Source organism: Lacerta agilis, chromosome 3 (assembly GCF_009819535.1).
Source record: "Lacerta agilis isolate rLacAgi1 chromosome 3, rLacAgi1.pri, whole genome shotgun sequence".
Taxonomy (NCBI): domain Eukaryota; kingdom Metazoa; phylum Chordata; class Lepidosauria; order Squamata; family Lacertidae; genus Lacerta; species Lacerta agilis.
The window spans coordinates 10,128,723-10,155,025 of NC_046314.1; the positions used below are offsets into that span (position 1 = coordinate 10,128,723).

Below are 26,303 nucleotides of genomic sequence, written 5' to 3' on the forward strand. Positions count from 1 at the left end.
AAACAAGACAGTGCAACAGCGAAATGGTTTCAGCGCTGATAAAGTCCTCAAATGACAGAAAGCTGCAATCTTTAATGAAGGTCGTTTAAAATCCACTTCAAATCTGATTCCTAACCTCAAACTGCTCCCCGGAACAACAATATTTACATAGTAGTAGTAGTAGTAGTAGTAGTAGTAGTATCTAATGCCGCCCTGGGCTCCTTCAGGAAGAAGGGCAGGGATATAAATTCAACAAACTAACAAACAATGCATTATTCTGAACGATCAGCAAAGTCAAGTGAAGAGTTTAATGTATGTGGCAACAGTTATTTTTTGAGTCAAAACAGTTATTTTTTGAGTCAAAACAGTTATTTTTTGAGTCAAAACAGTGCATTTACTGTTACTAAAGGCACTGATGCATCAAAGCACTTGTCATATTTTTCTCAAAAAGTTGCTTACCGGGGCAGTAATTTTCTCATGGAGCAACAGTAAAGACAACATTTAGCAAACATGCTTAGCATGTGCTTATTGTTTAGGGCCACATTTTAGTATACACAAAGGTTTGTACAAAAATAAACTGGGCTTCTGGCTTCTCCACTCCCACCAGCATCTCCATGAGCTACCTCATGGAGAGCCAGTGTGGTGTAGTGGTTAAGAGCGACAGACTCGTAATCTGGGGAACTGGGTTTGTGTCTCCGCTCCTCCACATGCAGCTGCTGGGTGACCTTGGGCTAGTCACACTTCTTTGAAGTCTCTCAGCCCCACTCACCTCACCGAGTGTTTGTTGTGGGGGAGGAAGGGAAAGGAGAATGTTAGCCGCTTTGAGACTCCCTCGGGTAGTGATAAAGCGGGATACCAAATCCAAACTCTTCTTCTTCTTCTTCTACCTCCCGAGACCTTGTCAAGGCAGGCAGAAGCATCCAAAGAAGATCGCTACCTATATATAGAGCGAGAGCATGCAGTTCTCCAGATCCGTTTGCGTTTTCTGGAAGAGCCGAGGAGAGGGAAGAACAGCAATGGCACCACGAGGTTTCACACCACATTTTAAAAATGCTAAGGGAAAATTATTGATAAGTGCTTCTGCGAATATTACACAGTGTAGCTGAAATAGCCACTCTAGAGTGCACGGTTAACTGTTTGTTCATAATAGTAGAAGGCAATCTATTTAATGTAATGCTATGCTAATGTGCTCCGTTCCACTTAGCAAGTCTCCCCCCCACCCTCTAAAATATACTGTTGTTTTGACACAAACAGCTTGCTACACTTAAGGATTTTACTAATAAAACATAATGTTGTGCTAGATAATATGACTGTTGCCACAGCTGAACTGACTTGTCAAATCAATCCTAATATGGCTCCCACAGGCACATAAAAACCTTATTTAGCTATCAGTTATCCTAATCACTTTGTTCGGTTTAAGAACGCAATACTTCAAGACCAGTTCCTATTTATACATATATGCCCAGCCATTTAATAAACTCCTGATTTATATATTAAATTCTTGTTTGGAAGAGATGTTCTAAATATACAGTGTTTTCATCTCGTTTATTCCTGTACCTTTGTAGGTCTACACACACCTAATAAACAAATACATAAAATAAAGAAACAGAAAAGCTCATCCACACACAAAAATGAAAGTAGTTAATACACAACAGGCCAAAATTCCAAAAGTATAAGATATTAAGCAGTCAGGGTGAAATCCAACATTAATCATGCTCAGAGCAGAGTCACTGATATCAATGAACTTAAGTCCATTGGTTTCATTCAGTCCACTGCGTATGACTAATGTTGTGCATCACCCTCTTTTTATAGCTCTCTGAAAAACAGAGATCAGAGAGTGGAGCTAAATGTAATGCCAATCATAAGGCTGTCACTAAAACAGCAACCTTATTTCTACTTCCTATCTCCCACTGAGTAAAGGAAAAGTGTGAGATGGCATCATGTTTTCATCACTGCCACTCAGGGGAGGATGGCAAGGGAGGCAAGCATGCAATATGATGACATCCTATCACACACTTCCCTTATGAAATGACATAGGGAGAGACAAGGGGGCTAGATGTGGGGTTTCTAGCTTTTTGATGTAAACTCCACAAACAGTCTAGTTTCACCAGTAATGCAAAATTCTCAGGGAAAATTCAATGGTGCAATTTTGCTTCTCCTAGTTTAGGATTAAAAAGGCCTTTTGTTCTTCCACTTCAGCATTCCTCAGAGCCTAGGAATAAGCTCAGCGCCACATGGGGATTGATGCAGACAAGGAAGTAGGGCACCTAGCAAGCAGGGATGGGGCAGGGAGATGGGGCAAGAGAGGAACGAGCAGAGAACCAATTCTACTTCTACCTAACCTTCCTACTTGTTTGCTCATTATCCCAGTCTGTGCCTCATCTTGCTCTGGAAACCTTTTTGCCCCTTCATGTAGGGGAGAGTAGATTCATATCCCCAGAGGCTTAAAAATGAAGAGTTCACATATGGACCTTCAAAGGAAAACATCACATAAACTAAAGCAGAACTGAGAAAAAGGCAACCAGCCAAATTGAATCTTTCTGATTTTAAGGGAAGAATTACTTTCACACTTAATTTCCATCAATTTAAGTCAATGGGCCTTAGTGAGATTTTCCTGGCTGGATGGTGTCCTCCCCCTCCATCTCCCCCCCCCTCCATCTCCCTATTGGTTTATGAGAAATAAGATTTCCCAATTCTATTCAAAACAACTTACCTTTGCTTCATCTTGTTTAAAACTATTGTTAAATATCTGAGCTAAAGTTTCAAACGAAACTGTCAGGGGAAGCATGAAGTTTTCAAATTCGTCTTCATCTTCACCTATGGAAAAAAGAAAGAAAAGCAAGTGTTAAACACCAGGAAAAAGAACAATGAAGTCCAGGAAGCCTACAACAAGGACTCCTTATATACAAAACTTGCTAAAGGCCACTGAAAAACGATAGGTCTTCAAAAGGCCTGCCGAGCCTGCAAAGCGATGGCGTTCCATTGTTGCTGAGCCAATGAAAAGGCTCTGTTAAGGGTGCCCACCAACTTAATCATCTTCACAGGTGGACACCTAAGTAAGTCTTCCAACACTAAATGGACAGTAAATGGATGGCATTAATGTTACAGCTTTTAATGTTGAACCCACATTTCTTCACAACTTCACGTCTTAACAGTAAGATGTAGTCTAGACCACTCCAGAACAGGGCCCTTGGGATGACTGACACTCATTGGACCCTACTAGCGTTAGTTACTCAGTTGCTAAGCTAGGGTAAGCCTGTGTGTAGGGCTATGCGCATGCACACACAAATCTGGGCCTAAACTGGCACTCAACCTGCCCCAAGTCTGAATCCTGAATCTATTATTTCCTGCACTGCCTGCTGTGAATGGCAACACCACACCAAGGCTTCAGAGCACGGTTTTGCCCAGCCAACATTGTTTAATCTGGAGTTAAATCCAGCTTCCTTCATACTGTGTTGCATTGTACTCTCGAGTACTGATTTTCCATTGTTAGGCAAGAAATGGGAACACAAAACTCACATGGCATTTTGTCCCTTGAGACAGTTATACCATATCAAAAACTATAGCTGCCTATTATTCCAGATAACATGTTAATTCTCCCAGTTCACGTCTATATATTCTAGTTATCGGTCTTCTTATTTCTTTTCGATTTCTATATACCGGCTTTAGCACATACCCCTCTCCTCATCACTTTCATAATTCCCCCAAGGACTCTCTGGACTACTCCACTTGATCAAACATGGTGTGGAATTTAATGAAACAGGATCACACTTCTTTGAAAGAATATACGTCCCTTTGGATACATTATGCACAATCAAATTTGAATGCATATACCTTATAATGAGATCCAGGGCTTTTTGATCTGCTGAAGCCCCATGCCTCATGTGGCGTATCCAGGTATCTCATCCTGAGGCCACCTCATAGGCTGTGGCTCAAAAATACATGTCCCTCATAACACACTCAGCTACATCAAGTCATTGTTACTGACACATGTGACAGGTACTATGTTGGATTTGTTGTATTGCGCTGTCATGGAAACAGGCAGCCTGAGGATGGGGGATGTAGATGTCACCTTTATGACCAGATCATTACCTCACAAAGGGTGTGCATTTTCATGACACAGTCTCTGATGGGAGGCAGAAGAGAGATGAGATGCACAGGCCAAATGATGCCCCAGACTTGGAGTTTAAAAATTCCAATGGGTTTACAGAATGCTCTCGGAGATTAATTTTGCTTATGCCTATAGGTGACCAGTTGATAACCTGGTTGATGTAAGAAGTTACTACAGCTGCTAAGTGTTCTCTCATTCCAAATCCTAAATAGACCTTCCTTCAGTGGATGGATTACAGAAGGCTGCTAGGGCATTGGAGACAATATAGCAAAGTGGTGCAATTTTTGTGCTCAGTTGGACCAAACAGGTAATTGAACCCATTTAAAAGGATACAATTAGTGGTAGCAAAGAAGAGTATTCTCAGCTTAGACAGCACTGTGTTATGGGGTTTGTTGGGTCCACATTTTGCACACACACAGAAACTGAGTAATCCACCATCTTCTGAGATGCATTAGAAAGATAGTGATTTTTATTCAGTCTAGCCATTTTTAAAACATAATCTGAGTCACTTGATGTTAATGATCACTTTCAGTTTATTTCTTCCTCTAGATGCTACAGCATTTTAAACTTTTTTCAAAAAATCCCAATGAGAATAGGGATTTTCAAGGTGCCAGGCTATAGCAGTATAACTTTAAGGACTGTACAGATAGTTTACAGGTGAACTTTGCCTATACTAGTTTGAATCTCGCAAGGGAGCTTCTAACGTTGCAGAGGAATCTTATAAGTCTGGAAATAAAGTAACATTAACTTAAAATACTGAATCATCTTTGTGACAATCTAAAGCCCGTGGAAATAAAAAGAAAGTACATTCCAAATCTGTCTTTTTGCTCCTGGCATAGAAAGTAGGTTCTTCAATGAAACAGGGATAGATCCATCCCATGTCCAAAGATCACACTCTTATAATATAGCCGACCAATCTAAAATACGTTTATTCAGAAATCAAGTCTTCTAAGACTTCTTTCCTAGTAAGAAACATTAGCCTTGAAATGAAAGCCCATAGGTAAATAAGATCCAAGGAACCTGAATGGAATGAAAATAGCCACTAATATGTTCTGCAAATATTTTGAAGGGTTATTTTTTAGTACATTCTATAGCAACTTTCGTGCTGATTATGGCACAAGCAGTCATGTGGATTTTAATGCAACCAGAAGAACCATGTTGAATTTAGTTTCACCTTTCTTGCACAACACATGGTGTGGAAAACAATCCTTCTGTGGGCAGATGATGCCTGCATCCAAGCAATTAGGTCTCAATGTGGTCATAACATGTTTTAATAACCTGTCTGGCATAGTGTTATTTCGATTTAAAAACAAATACCAATATTGCCAGGAACTGATTATTAGACCATAGAGTAGACAATGTATTTGGGAGACCTTTCTAACTTCAGGAAGGGAGTGAAGGAATACAATGAAAAATTTCTTACCTAGATCTACCATGAGAAGGCGTGTGAGTGCAGTATAGAATCTGGTTCTGCACCTAAGGTCACTCAAACCATAATTATCATTTACACCCAAGAAAGGGAAGTGTTTACTCTGGTGGAAAAATGAAGAACACATTAAAAAAGTCAACACCATTCATTGTTTTATGTTAACAACTTTTAAAATATTGAAGCTAATTCGAGAAGCCTACCGTATGATTCTGCAGCATGAACTTCACAGCATCAATTTTCACAAGCTTTTTTAGGAGAATATAAGTGTTTGAAATTAAGGGAAACAACAGTATAGTATGCAATTAATATGCTGATAACACAAAACCTAACTTTTTAATGCTTCTGGTCTTCAGAGACCACATTTCGATAGCTTTACAGAGTATTAGAACACACTCATTTCAAAAATTAGGCTTTTTATTTAAAGAAAACGCAAAGAAAATAATAATTAACAGATAATATTACTAAGCAGAAGAAGAAGAAGAAGAAGAGTTTGGATTTGATATCCCGCTTTTCACTACCCTAAGGAGTCTCAAAGCGGCTAACATTCTCCTTTCCCTTCCTCCCCCACAACAAACACTCTGTGAGGTGAGTGGGGCTGAGAGACTTCAGAGAAGTGTTACTAGCCCAAGGTCACCCAGCAGCTGCATGTGGAGGAGTGGAGACACGAACCCGGTTCCCCAGATTACAAGTCTACCGCTCTTAACCACTACACCACACTGGCTCTCAGAAGAGCGGGGAAGTTGTTAAAACTATCAACAGTCAGTGTTCTTAAAAATTTTAGAAGACAATTAGGAAATGTATGATACTTGTCAGGACATCTCAAGGCCAATTTTTTTCATCTTTTACAGCAGTCATCTCTCACAGCAGATGGGAGAATGGGGTGCCAAATTCAGGTAAACCTTGTCACTAATCCTCAACAGGTGAGCAACTCTGTCAGAACAGATAGTGCTGGTCCTCTGTAATGTGTATAGTGGGGAAGAGGGTGGGATTTTCTCATGCAGAAGAACTGGCATGCAACTTGCTGCTACATACGGATCAAGGTTTTGAGTTCCACACCTCATCTATCACAGTTCCTATTAAAATATTTTCTTTGTTTAAAATGGTCAAGACAGGAAGGGAAGGAGCTACAGATAACTACTGACATTATCCTGTATCATTGTTTTACCCTAGGACAACCTTCAACATGGTGCCCTCCAGATTCCAACTCTCATAGTCTCAGCCAGCATCACTATAGGTCAAGGATAATGCATTTGGAGGTCAAAACATCTCAAGGGCACCAGTTTGAGGGAGGCTAAATAAGGAAAGAAAAAAGTACAGAGGTACCTTGGTTCTCGAACGGCTTAGCTGTTGAACATTTTGGCTCCCGAATGCCGCAAACCCGGAAGTAAGTGTTCTGGTTTGTGGACTTTCACTTGAATGCAGGAAGCTCCTGCAGTCAATCAGAAGCCACGCCTTGGTTTGTGAATGGTTTCGGGAGTCGAGGAGACTTCTGGAATGGATTAAGTTCCAGAACCAAGGCACCACTGTGTCTCTGCATCAAAGTTAGATATAGTGTGGCACTGAATATTCAACACAGCAAAATAGTCAAATGTTTGGAAATACTGTATTTTTCCATGTATAGGACTATATCCCCCCCCCAATATTTTAAGTTTAAAATTGGGGGTCATCTTATACACGGAATGTTGCAATTAATTATTTCTTAATTTTGGGCTCAAAAAAAGAAGGGCCGTCTTATACATGGGGACGTCTTATACACGGAAAAATACGGCATCAGCCTTTCCTCCCAACACCTTGCATTCACAGTCAAATATACCAGTAGTAAAAGAACTCTATACAGCTAAGAAACTAGCGTACACATATCCATCTTATTGGCTGAAAGTACTAAACAGAGGGTATAGGAAAAGAGTTTAAATTATAAAAGCAACTTGGAAGTTATTCAAATTGGGGTCTCTATTTAAAAAAATGTTTTCTTTAATCCTAACATTTTAAAAGTCATAACTCACATTAATTGCATTCTGTGTGCATAGCTCCACTACTGCAACAGGACTTCTGATTTTTCTCCTTCCCCCTGTGCATCCCCCCCCCCAAAGTGTTTTGGAGCATGCTCCATCCCTCTGGAGTTTATTTTGAGGGTGTGCAGGTGGCTGGAAATGATAGGAAAGGAAAAGGCAGCTCCATTGGCTATATGGAAGTCCATTGAGCCAGAGAAGCCACAGCATTGGATATGGCCTCTAAAGTTTACATCAGCAGTCTTCAGCTTTTAATGGACTTAGGACCCACATCTTGATCCTATCTGTAACCTCTTAAATTTTTGACTACAGGTAACTCGCAACGTATGTGCATTTAACTTGTTCACATTCAGCTACACATTTGGCAATATATATAATAAAAGGTGGCAATCCCACCCACCATTGAACCCAATGTGTTTTGACTATACACAATTCTGGCTTTACGCCAAAATGCCTATACCTGGAACGTAACCCCAGCGTAAACTGAGACTTGCCTGTATTTTAATCACAATCCAGTATAGAAGTAATCATGTTTAAACACACTTGCATCAATGGACTTTGGCCATAGTTTTTATCTTTACTCCATTTGTCTAGATTTTTCCTTCTTTCTGTATTGCCAAATGATAATTTGCTGCAATGCTTCTGCAACCAAGCCATCTTAGGTCTGGATGCAACCAAACAGTAGATTCATCAGCTGAAGACGAACATTTTAAATAATCCACTTCCTAGGCTATGTTTTAACAATTACACGTAGAGACTTTTAGGTAACTTGCTTGATTACTTCTTATCAAGTGACTGTTTTATGTTGTGAAGTCTTATTGCAGGGGTTTTCTCTTAAACCAAAAGAAAGACTTTAATAGCTGCAATCACAACGTAAGTAGGAAGAGGAACAATCAGATACCTGAAAGACACTTTGTGGTCAGTTCCTTCACAAAATAACCGTGTGTGTGTGCGCGCGCGTGCTTATATATATATATATATAGTTACAGGAAACATTATGATAAAGTTAATTATGAGAAACAACAGAGGATGCATGAGGGAGCACCATGACTGCATTGACAGAAAGGAAACACTAACACATTCCATTATGTAAATGAATTCAAAGCTATTCCGTGACTGATCAGCTAGAAGGGACATAATGATTTATAATTCAAATAACTGAGCCTTAAAATCAAATTGGGCTAATATATTTCTAAATATGCAAGCCTGGAATAATTGTTAAAATAATGCAAAACAAGACAGCAACACAAATCATTTGTTGCCTCTTGTTGCTTAAAATACTCCCTATATATATATTTGCTCTTTTGTCTAATCCTTTCTAATTTTTTGATTTTTTTTTTAAACTGTTACAGAATCTCTGAAGAAATAAATAACCCTTATGCATAATAAAAGATAAGTACCAATTTCAAGGAACATGTAGTGCTTGATTCTGAAAGAAAATTATATGCATATGAATGAATTAAGCAATGGGCAGGCATTTAAATTAAACTAATTATTTTTTTAGCCTTTCAAATTAATCACAATTTAATGTACCCTGTGTACTGAAAATGGGCCCCCCCGGATGTGGTCTCTAAAAAACATGATGCTTCTCAACAAAGTTATATGTAACGAAAGCCTAATCCTCAACCGACCACAATGACTTAATCCCTATCAGAATGCGAAGGGCTTGTCTGAAGTGAGCTTGAACATCACAGCCACTGAGTTGCTCTGACAAACTAACGCATTGTTAAAAGGTTAAAGTTTGCAATACCAGGAAGTATTTAAAAACACTTCATATGTAAGAAATAAGAAGTACTTCAGTATTATTCTTTAAAAGCTGAGCCAATAGATTTAAAAGAGGAAAAAATGTATGTACCGTTAAAAGCCAAAATGACCAGCAAAATTGGGTTGTACATCATTTTCCAACAAAAAGGAAAAACAGCTTCGACAGGTGTAATTTATCATTTTTCTGATTTAATACCAAAGAAATATATTAAAATAATAAAAAGAATCCTGAAATCCTCAAAATTTGTTGTGATAAATAGCCCTCCCTGCCTTTATTACATTATGCCTACTAACAGAAATATTGCATGGTGGATTTTGCCAGACAAGGACGATTATTTTCCAATAAAAAGTTGCATATTAAATTCCAGCACAAAAGTGGGTGTCTTAATACTTCTGAATTCTTTTTTCATTTGCCAAAAAACACAATTTTAAACTTAACTAATACTAACACATAAGAATAAAGTGAAACAGCATTTAGGTTAGCTCTATCATGCTACATTCATTTTAACTGGAAAAAGAAACAAATCACAGAAGTTCGAGTCAAATTACATTTAATGCAGTTTATTTATTCAAAACGTTGTTTATTTCAATGTTGCCAATTAAAAATAGTTAACTAGCAAAGTTAATGCTGATTTTATATGCTCTTTTCATCGTGTACCCCCCCCATTCATTGATACCTACCTACCAAGCAAGAGGGTTTTACAAAGTATGTTTGGGGAATAGTAATATCAAGGAAAGAGAGGAGTATAACACTGAGTATTATTGGACCCTGGGTTTGGAATGAAAAAGTGCATCAATTTCTATGAGATTTTTTAATAATAGATACAGCGGCACCTTGGTTCTCAAACTTAATCCATTCTGGGAGTCTGTTCGACTCCTGAAACCTTTTGAAAAACAAGGCGTGGCTTCCAAATGGCTGCAAGAGCTTTCTGCACTCAATCGGAAGCCGTGTCGGATGTTCGGTTTCCAAAAAACATTCGCCTACCGGAACACTTACTTCCGAGTTTGCACCATTCGGGAGCCGATTTGTTCAACAACTAAGCCATTCGAGAACCAAGGTACCACTGTATAAGCAACAAGGGGAACATATACCAAGTCATGCCATTGGACACCTAGCCCAGTATTGCCTCAGAGGTTCTTTCCAGTCTGGTTGAACGAAGGAACCAGGTTTGAACCTAAAACCCTCTTTCTCTGAGCACTCACAAGCCTATTTTCTTGTGGAATCAAAGTTAACTTGCAGGTCTTAAAGCAGCATATAAAGTGGACCCTCCGGATACGAATTTAATTCGTTCTGGGGGTCCGTACTTAACCTGAAAAGTCCATAACGTGAGGTGCTGCTTCTGAGCACACACACAGTGCGATAGAGCGCTTCTGCGCATGCGCGGCAAAACCCGCAAGTATATACTTCTGCGTTTTGCCGCGTTTGCAACCTGAAAGTTATGTATCCAGAGCGGTACGTAACTCGAGGGTCCACTGTAGAGGAGTAAGCATTCGTTAAAGCTAGTTTGTTTCAGAGAGTGGAAGAAACAAGCAATTTCTACTATAAAAGAAATGGAGAAGAAAACAAAGGTGGAAAGGCAGCTTGGAAGAACATGCTGATTCAACTGGGAACAGGGATAGGAAGGAGAGCAAAACAGACATTCACACTATTTTGAAGATGTCAGGTTGACCTGGGCCCAGCACAACACAGGTGGGTCACTGTCACCATTGCTTTTCCCACTGCACCATCCCACTGCACCATCTTTTTCCTCAACCTTCACCTCTCTTGCCTGCCGCTGCCTAGCAGTTCCACCTCTTCCAATCTGGGGTCATCCTCACCTCTCAGTGGCAAAGGACAAGGAGAAAGGTGGTGACTGAGATGAACACAGAGTGTTCTTGCATCACAACTGCTTTGCGGCAACTGCTTGAAGTTTAAAGTTCTCCGCGCAGACTAGGAACTGAAGCACCAATGAAAGAAGTTCATTACCTTTTATTACTTAAAGACTGATTATCTTCATATCTTAACAAAGCTATTTAAAGTAGAATTTCTTGTTGACCTTTAGTTTATTGAACAATATTGTACCGAAAGAAAACATCGAGGAAAAACAATCATTTTTACCCTTTTAACATTTTAGCAATGCAATACAATAACCTCTTCTCTTCCGTCTTTGTCACATACAAGTGACACTTCCCTTTATACACACACACACACACCATCTGATGGCAAACATAAAATACCCAAACATGCATTCACACCAGACCATGTTAACAGACTCATTAAACTAGAAGTACAATCAGCTGAATGGTCAGTTGACCCTGACCTTGAGTTGCACAGCAGACGATGGCACTGGGCTGGTGATGGGAGAAAGTGCAAAATACCATGTGCTCTCCAAGAAGTCTAACTCACAGGACCAGTGAGCTGCTGAATATTCAAGAGCATTCAATCTGAAGCAAGCAAAGAGGATTCTGACCACCTCACCAATCACTGCCTGATTCCAATTGCCATAGTTGTTACCCTTTCGTGGATGCCATCAGGAGATGATAAACCTACTTTGGTTTTATGTCAAAATCCCAGCTTTGCCGACCAATTTTATAGAACAGGAACCAGAACTTTTAGATTAATTTGAAAGGAAGATTGTGTGCAAAATAAGCAAGATGGCATTTTCAAAATGGACTATGCACAGAAAGGGCTATGCTTAATTACTATTTCGGTACTAACTATTCCCAAGAGTATCAACAAGTTAAAAAGTAAAGATGAAAATGGTGCACATTTGACCATCTTCTAAGCTACCCTGTGGACAGGACCCATGATATACAGTTAAAAGGATATCCAACTGAAAGGTCATTTAGAAACTGAAGAGTTCTTGAAATCACAGGCTCACATCGCCCCCAGTATTTAAGATTTGTAACACTAGAATAAAAAAAAAGAAAAGTTTTACAAATGTATCTTCTAACCAGACATACACATGGACAATAATAGTTCAATGGGACTTATTCCCAGGTAACTGTATCCATCCTAGTTTGTAGCAAACCATACTTTATTTTTTCTTGCCTTCAGACTCAAATTACACTCTACTTTGAACCACCACCCACCAGCCTGCTTAAAAATAAGCAGGTGGTATGAAGGCAAGAATTGAATTTTTCATCCCAGTTACAAAGTTGTCCTTCTTTCTCATGGTTCACTTGTCATTATTCTCTCCAGAGAAGAATTTGGACCAATGTTTCAAACAACTATCTAGAGGGTCCTGATCTGCTGGATACTTTCCCCAGTGTATTATGCAACATATTATATAATGTAGCATAAAAAGGAAAATATGAAATGAGCAAGGTTGCCTTCAGATTTGAATCAAAAGGTGAAAACAACAGGAGATAGTTGCTAACTGATAATAACAGAAGAAAGGGTGGTGGCGACGACAGTAAAAGCCACATTAATTGCAGCCATATATCACAGCTCAAAAATGTAAAAGTAAGGCATTAACTATTAGCAGCATTTGCATTAATGTTTACATTGGGGGGCGGGGCAAAAACCACAAGAGAAGGTATTTCAAACTCACATTTTTGTCATAAATGTTTCTAGAACTTGGTTGTCATCTGTTATTCCCAAAACTTCTGACATTCGAGCATAAACCTGGAAAAAAACAATTTAACAGTGAAATCTTAATAGCTTACTGTACTATGATTTTTTAAACATGTATTGTTCTGAAGAGAGATGACTTTCTTTGGTAGCAGGGAACCAGCAAGTTGGGTGTTGGTTTTGAAATTCAGTTCTGTTGTGACTATGAGGCTGAAAATATGGACAAACTGTATTTCTCCTTGATTCCTCCTCCTATTCTATAATCTATTTACATTATATAGTTAAGAAAGAAAGACTGTTTCTCTCAAGCAACTTGTGATGACTAAGCAGACTGAAATGGATGGGTGATAGCTACAAATGATGCTGGAAGGAGGGGTTGGGTGAGAAAATTGCTATTAAAGAACCACCTCAAACCCCAGAACCCAAAGCCAGCCATCTTCTCCCAGGAAAATGCAGCCAGTCAGGAAGCTCCCTTCTCCTACCCAAGGCCTTTTCATTGCCTCTCCTTCTTCCTGCTTGACCTTTCCTTGTTTCTGCTTGATGCCCAACCCTGACAGTTTCAAATTGCTATGGACCACCAGACTCACAGCAATCCATGGCTATTTTAACCAAACTTGGGCAATGCCTGGATTCCCTCAAATAAGAATGATTCAGTTCAGGAGCTGGGCTTTGGCTGAATCCGCTTCACAGACCTACTGCCAACTATATTCTCAAATTCTGAATCCATCCAAAATGTTGAAAAGCTATGGTGACGAATATTTTTAGTTTCTTGCATTTATCCTAAATTATTTCTTATTGGGGATAAATGCTACTATTTTATTCTTTGAATGAGGAAGCAATTTGAGACCCCCATAAAAGATCTCATAAGCAGGGGTCAGTAAACCTTTTCAGCAGGGGGACGGTCCACTGTCCCTCAGACCTTGTGGGGGGCCGGACTATATTTTTTTTGGGGGGGAGGGGAACGAACGAATTCCTATGCCCCACAAATAACCCAGAGATGCATTTTAAATAAAAGGACACATTCTACTAATGTAAAAACACGCTGATTCCCGGACTGTCCACGGGCCTGATTTAGAAGGTGATTGGGCCGGCTCCGGCTCCCGGGCTTTAGTTTGCCTACCTATGTCATAAGGTTTTATATTAGAATAGAAAACAGTTTTTTAACAAGCACTCAGCAGAAAGAAGATGGTATTCTACTGTAATATATGTTCATATTTATCACATTTACTGTGATAAAAAACCTTGCTATTCTGGGTGTTTAGGTGATGGCTATAATCACCAGGTTATAGTTTTTACAGAGCAGCAACAATCGGATTTAGAGAAAGCATAGATCTACCTAGTAGGTGATTGGATTAAGAAGGGTTGCCCAACTTTAGTTATTTTTCTGTTGAATCTGGATGGATGGGCCATTGGGTTTTAAGGTATTTCTTAGGATTACATTTAACGTTTCACTTTCAGAAGCACAACTTTTTAGGGGTAAATACTGTAAACATTTATAGTTATAGTCACACAACACATGCACATAGTAAAAATTATAAATTAGGGATTAATTCTACATACTTCACTATGCAAAGGACACTTGATATATGAGATTCTTTTTATTAATGGATTGGTTTCTATTTGTGTAGAAACATTATTATTATTATTATTATTATTATTATTATTATTATTATTACTACTACTACTACTACTAGTAATAGTAATTGCCATAGCCCCGTCTTTCCCCCTGAAGGGACACAAGGCGGCTTACAGATTAAAAACATAGAAAAATCAATCATTAAATACAATTAAACATTGATAGAATTAAAGTTACACGCATACATAAAATCTGTTTAGAACATACTAATAATTACATTGGCATGCAAACATGCAAGTCTTGGAGAAACACATATTTAAGAATAAAGGAGAAAGTTAGGTATATTTTGAATTCCTTAGACTTTCCAGCTAATTAACCCAGAACCATCTACTATTCCTATGTCTACACTAGAGCATTGATACATATGTGCTTCAATTTTTCTGTATGCGCTTTAATAAATAACTCCGAAACCTATCTCAACGTTTTGTGAAATCTCAATGAATTTTTAATTTACCAGTTTTATGCCAAGCAGCCTTATACACACAGCAGAGAGGCAAAGAACAGGTATGGAGGAGGTGGCATGAGTGCCTTCAATCTCCAAATCCTGCCCCCATACCAGAAAGCCATTTTCAGCTTGGCGAAGAAAGTAAGTTTTCCTTTTACTTTCCCACCTCCTGGAGCTGTTGAGTCTTCCTGAACTGCAAGTTCATTTCCATTTCCATTTTAAACACAGCTGTTTTGTGAAACAGCATTTTTGTGCACCACAAACATGCCTTCGCTTGTGAAATAGTCGTGCTGCATCCTTTCCTTTGGGCTGATGGAAACGAAATGGCTAGGTTGAGCTCAGGTGAGGAGCAAATGGAAGCAGGGAATGTGGCAATAGGTGGAAACACAAGCAGCTTTACATCCTCATTAAACTCCTGTGTGGACAAGCCCTATACGTTGCGTGCAATGATATTTCAGGATTCTTTACCAAACTTAGACTTTGTTTCAACGTTTTGCGCAAGGCATATGAATATTCATCATTTGTATGAAAACAAAAATAAAAATATACGAGAAAGATAGGAAGCTGTGTGCTATGTGGTAGCATTTTGTTCTCTTGTCAATTAACATTCAGATCATGGCTTAACAAATGAAACACTGGGAGAGATGTCAAATTTAACAAAGAACACTCCTTTAATCCACCGTTTCCTTGCTGCTTTTGCTACTCCTTTTATCATGCATTCGCTATGATTCCTATTATCCCATCAAGATCTATGTCAACACTTATCCCTTGAGATGTCCCTCAACTACTAGAATCTGACAGCTAAGCTTTGGTGCTAAACAGGATCATTACCTCTTAAATCTACTTATCTGAACCACTGAATAAGTAAATTGAAAAGCTCATTAACAGCAACAATCTAATTTGTTTTCACATGTGACAGGGTCATTTTAAATAGCTGTGTGGGTAACATAGCTATACCATACGTTGCGGGAAAGAATAGCTCTTAAATTAAAACAGCTACGGAACAATGTTATTTATTTGTGTTTATCCTGCTATTAGAACAGTTTTGTCTAGTACAATTTTGCATAGAAAAGTATTACAAATAGACACAACATACACAGGCTGCGGGATTTTTTTGGTTTTGTTTTTTAACCTAGTAAGGCAAATACAGCCCAATGGAGCATGTACCTGCTTGGCAGCCTCGGAAGACTGATTGTGCTGGAAAATAAAGAAGGGTGGGGAAAGCAGAATACTTTGCTTGAGTGCCTTCCATCTTCCTGGGTGGGTGTGGGGCCTGATTGGCTTGTTGGTTCCCTGAAAAAGAGACTTCTGCTAGGTGGTGAGGAAACTGCAGCAATTTGTGGCAGGTCCCACTTGTAACGTTCAAGATGTAACCCCTCTGCAGACAGTTCTTGCAGGTTCATGCCAGTCTCAGCTTGAGATCAGGCACCGCGTCCCACTTCTCTGCTGGGGATGTGACTGAGATGGACTCAACAAGCTCGTCCCTCTCTGTAATCCAAATCCTGGTTGCAGGTTTAGATGCAAAAAGGTATTGCCCCAATGCACGGAATCTACCCATATGCTGCTGCGGGGGGGGGGGGTATGGATCACACAGTCCCCTGTGAAGTTGGAGCTGCCAACATGTGGAGGTCAGGTAGAAAATGGGGGCAAGGCCAGTAGGAGTGATAACTCCATGTAACACAGGGCTATAGCATCTACTCAGTCTCATGTTCCCCAGATTCATCAAACATGGTGCCTGTAACACTACCTCTATGGGAAAATCTTGTAACTCTATGCCTCTGGGAAGAGCTGATAGGACGCTTACAGGTGAATTTTGCATCTCACAAATAATACAAAACGTGTGTAACAAACACAGCAGTGTGGGGCTACAATATTCTCAGTTGAAGCTAAATTACAAAAGCCCCCCACCCCATATTCAATGCTTATGCCCTAAGTAAAAAATTAGGTTCAGTTGAAAGCAAGGAAAGATTCAGCAATGAGCTCCATTCAAATATATTCCCATCAGCTAATGTTTCTCTTCTTACAGGACATAATATGATCAGAAGGTGAAGCAGTGTCCAATCAAATTATTCCCAAATCAATTCAATACTTAAAATACCACAAGGTAACATTACAGAAATGAGAATAGCCTATTTTTTATTTCTTCTGCAATCCAAAAGGGTTTGCAGTTATTTAGGGCGGTGGGGTGGGTATGTTGTGCTATGCTGCAAAGAATATAGGAGGCAGTGAGACAAATATCCAACTTCAGAGACAAAATTGCAGAAAGCGGTATATTTGAATTTAATTTTAGGCTGAGAAAAGATGGCATCATCATTAAATAAATGAAAGCTTCATACTATATTGTTCATACAATCCTTTGGCCCCGGACATGTTTAGCTAAGAAGAAGAAGCTAATTACGTCAATCCTTAAAATGTGAAGCATATTATAAAACTGGGGAACTGAGAATGAGGGTTTCTAAAGGTTGTATGGATATATAATGACAGTCAGAGAAATTCAATAACAGCTCTGTATGGAATGTGCTCAGAAGCACCGCATGAAACAAATTAAACTAGAACAATGAATCCTTCACACTGTGCAACTAAGAAAAGAAAAGAAAATGTTGATTCTCTATGTTTCATATGGGTTGCAATAATGAATTAAGATTTTGGGTAGCAGATCTTCACAAAATTACAGTAAAGTTATTACCAAGAGGCACAGCATAAATGTTTTAGCTCTTACAACTTCTTGAACTTTATTCAGGCTTTGTTGCAGGAAACCAGCAGTAATACAGATGCAACATTAAAGCATTTTGTCATCAGATAACTTAGGACAGTCGAACATTTACTAGCTGAGCTGAGATAATAGACACAATGAGTCAGCCACTGCATAGGAGTTTGGGGAAAACACATAGGGCAGGATTCACTTAACAAGCCCGTCAGCAGAAGCCCTGCACAAAGGCTTTGGTTGTGCAATGGGGGATTCCCCTAAAATTGGCTTGGGGGTGTCATGAGAACCTCCAGAACAATGCATGGAGGAGGAGGAGGAGGAGGAGGAGGAGGAGGAGGAGGAGGAGGAGGAGGAGGAGGATTTGTACTATGTAGCAAATCGCAATGCTTGTGCAGATGGAACCACTGGAAGAGTGCAGTGTTGAATTGCACCAATTGGAAAGAAGTTGCCTTATACCAAGTTGCACAACTGGTCATCTAAGTCACTATTGTCTACACCAGCCTTCCCCCAACTGGTGTCCTCCAAATGTTGTTGGTCTCCAAGCCCATCATCCCCAAACAATGACCATGCTGCTTGGGGTTGATGGGAGCTGGAGTCCAACCACCTCTAGAAGATAGCAGTTTTGGAGAAGGCTGGTCTCCAGGGTTTCCATCGGGAGTCTTTGCAAGTCCTACCTGGAGATTTGCTAATGTTTGAACCTGGGACCTTCTGCATACAAACTGAGCTACACACCCTTTCCCTGATTCACGTTATTCTTAGGGCTGCTTCTGACTTTTACATTTGGTATTCAGGCACAAGTTATCACAAAGCAAAACACTCAAACCTTATGTCATTTGAGAATGTTCACATCACCACTTATTCCTGAAAAACATACACAGAAACAGCTACCAGGGAAAGGATTAAATTCCTCCTTTCCATGCAAAGAGAGCCAGTATGGTGCAATGGTTCCTGTGCTGGACAAAGGCTGGGGAGCCCACATTCCAGTCCCCGTTCAGCAGCGAAACTCCCTCGGTGTCTTTGGGGCAGTCACACAGCTCTCAGCTGAATCAATTTCACAGAGTTGTTTTGAGAATTAAAGGGGGTGGACTTAACTGTCCTGAGAACTTTGGAAGAAGAGTGGGATAAAGACACAATGAAGAAAATAAAGTTAAAATAAAATTTTCCAAAATTTAAAATGTGAGTATGCTACTTCTAAACAGATATATTTAGAGAACTGTCCTGAGTACAAAGGACAAAGCCCTTTGGAAAGTATAATGGAAGTTTATTCTGACTGTGTCTTTGGTATGTGCAAGAAAATATAGCTGTTGATTCATGTTCAACTCTCTGTTTGGAATTTTATCCCTGTGTGTGAAGTAGCTAGCAAATATATTGTCATTTCATTCAGATGCCCCCCATCCTTGCCAATTAAAACAATTCTGAACAGATTCTGTACCCAAATATGGCACAGCTGGAATTCTGGCAGTAACAGAAGCTTCTGGGAAAAGCAGATACTCTCCCATCTCTGGCAATCCCCTCCCAGCCAAACCTGACATGTCTTTAAGCAGTCATATACAGGCAGTGAGAAATTTCTGCACACCAGAAAGTTCCAGCACGGTCAAAGTATGGCAGAGTCTTGCATCACCATGGGAAAGAGGCTGATCCCTGCAGCTACTTAACGCCAGGAACTGGAGAAGTGGGATGGCCTTCCCCCAAATTCTTCAGATATAACTCTCATAATTCATGGAGCTGCCACTGCTGCTTGAGAAAGCACCTCCATCTTTTCCGCCCCATCACTGTTGAGCAGAGGTGGGCCTTCAGTAGACTATGCCACTATGGCAGGGGTCAGCAAAGTTTTTGTGGCTTGGGCCTGGTTCACGGTCTCGCTGATGCTGCGGTGGGCCAGAGTGTATGTGCGCATGCGCAAACACTATTTCCAGCAGTTCCTTCCGGCACGGAGGAGGCGTACGCAGCTTCCCATTGGCTGCAGGAGCTTCCTGTAGCCAATGGGAAGCCGGCCAGTGTTGCAAAGGCAGTCCCCACTCTGCATGGCGCAGGGAGTCAACCAAGCGGGCGGCAGGGGTCCCCAGGCGGGAAGCGGGGGTCCATGGTCTGGTTAAATGACCCCCATGGGCCGCTCGTGGCCCATGGGCCTTAGGATGCCGAACCCTGCACTATGGCATAAAGACAACACAAAAGGAAGGCCACATCCTATCAAACCGCACAGACTGGTGTCACATAGGAAAATTAGGAAGCTAACTTGCCGAGGCAGACCATGGGCCTTTACGTCTAGCTCAATGTTGACACAACTCTCGAAGTTTACAGATAAGAATCTTTTCCAGCCTGATAAAGAGACACCGAAGATCTTCTGCTTACAAAGCATGTTTCACCTCCAAGCAATACTCTGGAAATATATGACATGTCATCAAGATATCCTTAATACCAACCAATGAATACCATCTATTTATAGCCTTTTGTGATAGTCTTATGATAATGTGTTATAGTCTTTCTATAATGTGTTATAGAATGTGTTATAGTCTATTCTTGCATTGACACTTCCCCTATTTAAAGATAATTTCTTTCTATTGGTTCCCCCTCAACATGAACATTAGTTGCCACATCATAAAAAGCAATGTGTGAAGTAGTCCTTAAAGTTGCGACAAGGTAGCTAATGTTATTTTGGCCAATAGTATTTTTAGAGAATCCACTTTGCAAAGGTCTTTGTCCTATGTATCAGAAGCATAGCAGGGCCCTTATTTATTTATTTATTTATTTATTTTTAAAGATATTTTATTATTTTCGCATTGAACAACAAAAACACAATACATACACAAATACACAATAAAAAGAAAAACATAATAAACACTTTAAACAAAAACAACAAAGAATAAAAGAAAACTTACCTACATAAACAGGAACAATAAACTATCCTTATTCAATTCTAGTTTCTATCTTCTTTAAAAGGGGGACTTCCCCCGCTCCCTCAACTGTGTTCAATATCAATATACTTTAGTAACTTTGTATCTTTTTTCTTAACATTACCACTCTTCTTAATAGTCTTTAGGACATTAATTATTCGAGAATAATTCATTACTTAAACAACCTATCCTAAGACATTCTTAAACATTTAAATCATTCATAACAATACTTCTTGTATACAGTTTTATCTAACATCAACTAGCTAAAGCCAATTCACCAAGCTAATTCTGCTCAAATGTCCAATTTTACACGATTTTTTAAATAGTCCTTAAATTTCTTCCAATCCTGTTGCACCTTCTCCTCCCTCTGGTCTCGGAGTCTCGCGGTCAGTTCAGCGAGTTCCATAAAGTCCATTAGCTTCATCTGCCATTCTTCCACTGTCAGCAGGGCCCTTATTTAAAGTAGATAATCATTTCAATCCACCAAGGTTGAGGGATCCTCAGAAATGGGTTTGTGTGCATGGGCTGAAAATCTGGGGTGCTGTCATTTACGTGTAAAAGGTACTGAGCAGGGGGGGAATCAGCATGCAATACCTCAGGGTGCATGTGAGGAGTTTCTATATCTTGCATGCACCACCAAAATAAACAGTAGCAAAGTTGATGACTTGTAGGCATGCACTGTGTGTTTTCAAACAGTTTCTTCCTCAGAGTTGACAGGATATCTTCAAGCGCAAAACTATGCATGAAGCCTACTGCCTGCATGCGAGGTTTCCTGGATCAGGGCCTGTGTCTGTTTTAAGTCATATATCAGAATGCTTTTTGCACATTTATATCAGAGCCTTGGGGGAAGGGGGAAGGATACACCATAGCTAATACTAGCAATTTGAACACTACTCTTTGGCAGGCCAGAAATAAGATAATTGTTCAACATAGGCTGGCTCTTTTGAACTACTGGAAGCATTGCCTGTAATTATAGACATCTGTCATTGCTAGCCACTCAGTAGTAATCCTGACATCAGTATACAACTATAACACTAAACTGCCTCCAGGCATAGTAATGGAGGCCAGATACGAAAGGCGGGCAATCATCTGCTTCATCCAAACTATCTGTCAAAGGTTCCCAACCACAAACAGCGCTTACATTTTGTATCCTTAGGATAATATGTTGATTTATTTTAGATCCTCTAATATTTACAGTCTAGACCATCTACTAAAATAAAGAAAAGAAACCTTACAGCTAATCGAGGCTGTTAGTATTTCATATCATCCTGAAAGATCATAGCTCACCTCCCCAATGTTAAATATTGCCAGCCATTTTGAACATGTCCCATTAGAATAATAAAAGGTACTAATTATCTAAGTATATCCAGACCTCGTTAGAAAAATTATTGTACAGGTAGTCACATTTTAGATCTTCACATAGCTTTCACGTCATGCAGATGTAACAGCACAATCTCAATTATGTCTACACAGAAGTAACTCCTATTTAATTCAATGGGGCTTACTCCTGGGTAAGTAGAGTTAGAACTACCTAAGTGTGCTATACTTGCAACATGTAAGACAAGAGTGTGTTTTATGTAATTTTATTTTGCTGAAAACTGAATGTTACAGTATTTGCAAGTCATGTTTGGAGAAGATTCATTATTAATTCTAGACATAAAATGTATTTAGGCTTTCATGAGGAGAATTAGGAAACAAAATTTAAGTTAGATGTATAATCACAACAGCAATTGGAGCGAAGAACAAAAAGTGGCTGTGGGCTTAAGCTAATTAAGAATGAACAACCCTATAATTATTATAATCTGTTATTAACGAAACCAAGACAGCCCATATGAAAAAACAGAGTTCGTACCAAGGAGAAACTATTAATTATTAGACAGACTGTTAGCTTACAAGTGAGATGCATTTTAAAAACCTCCTTTAAAATACAATTGCTAAATGCCTTACAGTGCTGTAACGTGAGACAGGTTCAAATCTTATTACTTCACTGAAATTAAAACCTAAGTTTTAATACTGTTCAAGTCGAACAACGATTCCACACTTTATTGCTTTTGAAATCCCTTGATGATCATAGGAAAAAATGCCCTCGAGAAAAAAAGACTCTGTTTTCGATAAACAGAAAATACAGTTTGCACTCTTAGCCTCTTTGTCATCACAAAAAAAGGATTTAATGCCAATTCTAAAAAAAAAGACTTTTTTCACAAAATGTGCACCTTGTGTGCCATTTGTAAAATCAGTTCACTTTCTTTTATTTATTACTGCAGTGCGGCAAGGCAATAAAGCAGCTACCGATAGCTAATAAATTACATGCCTTTTAAAACAATTCTCCAGCTACAAAAACTTGTAACTACAAAGGTTTACATTTACATGGTACATCATGTGAAATGTCTATATTTATGTCTTATTAACCACTTTAGGAAAATCTGACCTTTTATCCAGTAGCTGAAGGCAAATCTGAGGTTATATCTAAAAGTAAATACACATAGAGAATGTGCCACCTATCCACTAACACTTCAATTCTAGCCATTCTTATTATGTAATCAACACAAAATTTGGCAAACAGTTAAAATAATTAGCTGGTCGAGATATGCCAGGCTTACAAAAATAAGGTGTCCCTCAACACCTTACTGTTTGACTTGAACAGTATTAAAACTTAGGTTTTAATTTCAGTGAAGTAATAAGATCTGAACTTGGACAAAAAAGGAACATTAATTTTCAGCTACGTTTTCCATAAGAAAATGGGAGTTATGGATAAATCTACTGACTACAAAGGATTTTCAACAATATACACATTTTCGGCACATGCAAGGGGGGAAGCTGCACTGATTGTTCATTAGGTACATTTAATAATTCCACAAAAAGCCTCTTCCTTTTCCATAACTGTGATCAACGGGGGGGGGGGGGGTTGAGGAACCACAAACCAAGGGGAGAATGTTGTCACTCCTAGGAACACCTGCAGTTCAAGTCTGGCATTCATGGACTACCTAGACTTCAGTGATCTTGAAAGATCTTAGCCGTTGAGAGGGTCAAGCTCCCTCCTACTTGATGAAAATAGTAGCATTTGCTTTTTTGTACCTCTCTCTGCAGAATGCCAAAGGGAGCCCCCATGAAGCAGGCTAATGTAGATCTTCAACCCATTCATCTTAATAGTTTAAGACCTTGGAGCGACCTCCAAGTTAATTAACACAGGTGATGGCTGTTCTGGCAAACAGCAATTATAATTTAGGATTACTGCATGGTTAGGGATGAAGATGCCTTTGCATCTTTGGACATATTCACCCCCTCCCTTGTGATTTTTCTTTGTTCATGTCCTCATATGACGTTTTGGACATTTTGGGAACAAGCAATGAGTTTCAATACTCTCCTCCTGCTGCTTCTTCTATCCCTTGCCTGGTTTAATAGAATACCTGATTTATTTATTTTAAAATATTTCTATACCACTTTCCTTTTAAAAATAAATCCAAATTAAGTTTACAACTATTAAAATAGTAATAGTTCTAATAAAAGGTGACAATGAAAAAGTAAAACATCAGAATTACAGGAGTAGGGGCAAGAAAAGCTGGCATCCAAAGTCAGAAAATGCTTGTGCAAAAAAAAATGTTTTTAGTAAGTGACAGCAGCACACCATCACAGCTGCCTGCTAAACTGTAGACATTTCTGTGTCACCACAAGATGGAGTTTGCAGTTTGCAACATGGGATAACAGGAGATCCTTCAAAGTTTCTTGGTAATCAGGCATGCCTATGTCTGGGAAAGCGCTGTCTTCAGTAACTTGTTCTCAAGTTGTTTAGATCTCTACAAGTTAATAATAGAACTTTAGACCTTGCCAGTGTATTTCTTTTAGCACAAAAGGATCTTGGGGTCTTAGTAGACCTCAAACTTAACATAGGTCAACAGTGTGAATGCGCAGCAAAATAAGCTAATGCCTTCCTCCCACAGTAATAAATCTGCAGAGCCAGAGGACAGAGCTGTCATAACCCACGGCCTGGGGACCTTGTAGTACATGGCTGGGGACTCAGATGAGAAAGAGGTTCGGGCTATTTCCTGGGGGTGGGGTGGGATCGAAGAATCACCAAAAACTCATTCAGGTCCCTCCCAGCTGGAGGATATATGAACGTAGTAACAGCCAGCTGTTCCAGACCAATGGCCCATCTAGTACAGCTTTCTATTCTCAAAGTGGCCAACCAAATGCCTATGGGAAACTCTCAAGCAGGACCTAACCACAAGAGCATTCTCCCTTCCTGTGGCTTCCAGGAACCGGTAGTCAGAAGCATTACCACCCACCAGCACTACCCTCCCATCATATTTAGACCAAGAGGGTGAGTTCCCTACAGTACCTCTGCCCCACCAGCCTCAGCGAAGCCAAAGGCTACAAAATAAGGCAAGGGCCATTTAACCAATTAATTCGGCCAGCCAACTCCACTGGGGAGGTGGAGGTAGAGTCTTCCACAATGGTCGACTTAAGAATGTTTGAATGTTTGTCTCTAGTGTCCCACAGAGACAACTTCCCTTGTAGATGTTTTAGCAGGACTCCTTGTATTACTCAGACTTCTGACATAGACACTCTGGCTGCTCAAAAGTCCACGGAACTAGACAGCAGTTAAGAAAACAGTCTACTTTTTACAATCATGGCTTTCAGATGCTCTTTGTGCATGGGAGTCACGTTCCTATGGTTTCATTTTTTTTGTGCTGTAGCATTTAAGACACCAAAACCATATCCTTTCCTTCAATTGTTGTCCTTGATCCCAGAAAGGCAACAACTGCATGGGAAAGTCTTACAAGATTGCTCCTGCCCACCTGACATTGAGTTTTTTAAATGTTACAGAAGTATTCTGGGGTGAAATCATGGTTTCCTTAGTGACCAATGGCTGGGGCCTTTATCTGAGTTCATTTTAGAATTATTTCATGTTTTTGTAATTATATTTAAATTTTATATACTGCATTTGAATGTGTGGCTGTGTGCTGTAGTAAGTCAAGAGTCTTTGGTTTATTAATTATCAATTAAGGCATTGGGTTGTATTCAACTCCTCACCCCAAATGCTCCAGAGGGTTTCTGACACCCTGGAGTAGATTTTGAGGGCATGTAGCCGGAGGGGAAATAAAATGAAGAGGCAGATCTGTTGGGCATGTGGAAGCATGTTGCATGAGTGGACCAGCAGTGTTGGATACTATCCATGATCAGTAATTTTAAAACAAAAGTTCTATATAGCATAATTTTAAGTTACATCTTCAGAAAGAAAAAGGTGGAGGAGAAGGAAATCTGGAGTGTACTGAATTCATGGATCAGAATTCATGGACCTAAAATATAATAATATTGGCTTTATTCAAGAAGAATAAGGAATTATTTTCTCTATTTCAAATAGTGTTGCATAGATGGTATACATTTAACGCCAAACAGAAGATCAGTATCTTTAATTATATGGTAAGCAGACATTTCAGTTTAATAGGATCAGACTGCAGGAAAATGCAGCCATGTCTGTAAAAAGCAAGTACAGAGATGCTTTCACTTCTACAAATAGGCAATGACAAATACACTGTACAAAAACGCCAATAAATTATTCAACTCTGATCTTTAAAAAAACTCATATTTAAGGAAAGTGTTTTGACTCAGAAAGGTTGCTATCTAGCATTACATCAGCTCAAAAGAAAAAAATTAATACAGAGTATTGCTTTCATTCTCTCCGCATATAATACGCTACTGCATCCACATCATTTTCAGACACTAATGGGGCAGAATGACCATTCCCAGAAGAGGTAAGCTAGAGGGGAAAAACATC

At 39.5% G+C, this 26,303-nt stretch overlaps 1 protein-coding gene across 4 annotated transcripts in view; it reads right to left on the reverse strand.

Annotated features, from left to right (window-relative positions):
- RANBP17 (RAN binding protein 17) overlaps positions 1-26,303 on the reverse strand; it is a 168,222-nt gene that overhangs the window by 55,387 nt on the left and 86,532 nt on the right. For all 4 annotated transcript variants that reach the window (XM_033142824.1, XM_033142821.1, XM_033142822.1 and 1 more), the window contains exons 15-19: positions 12,826-12,899; positions 12,102-12,182; positions 5,720-5,783; positions 5,514-5,622; positions 2,693-2,796 (exon numbers count right to left, since the gene is read on the reverse strand). In XM_033142824.1, the coding sequence (XP_032998715.1) occupies positions 2,693-2,796; positions 5,514-5,622; positions 5,720-5,783; positions 12,102-12,182; positions 12,826-12,899 (432 nt within the window). The remainder of the gene's footprint in view (positions 1-2,692; positions 2,797-5,513; positions 5,623-5,719; positions 5,784-12,101; positions 12,183-12,825; positions 12,900-26,303) is intronic.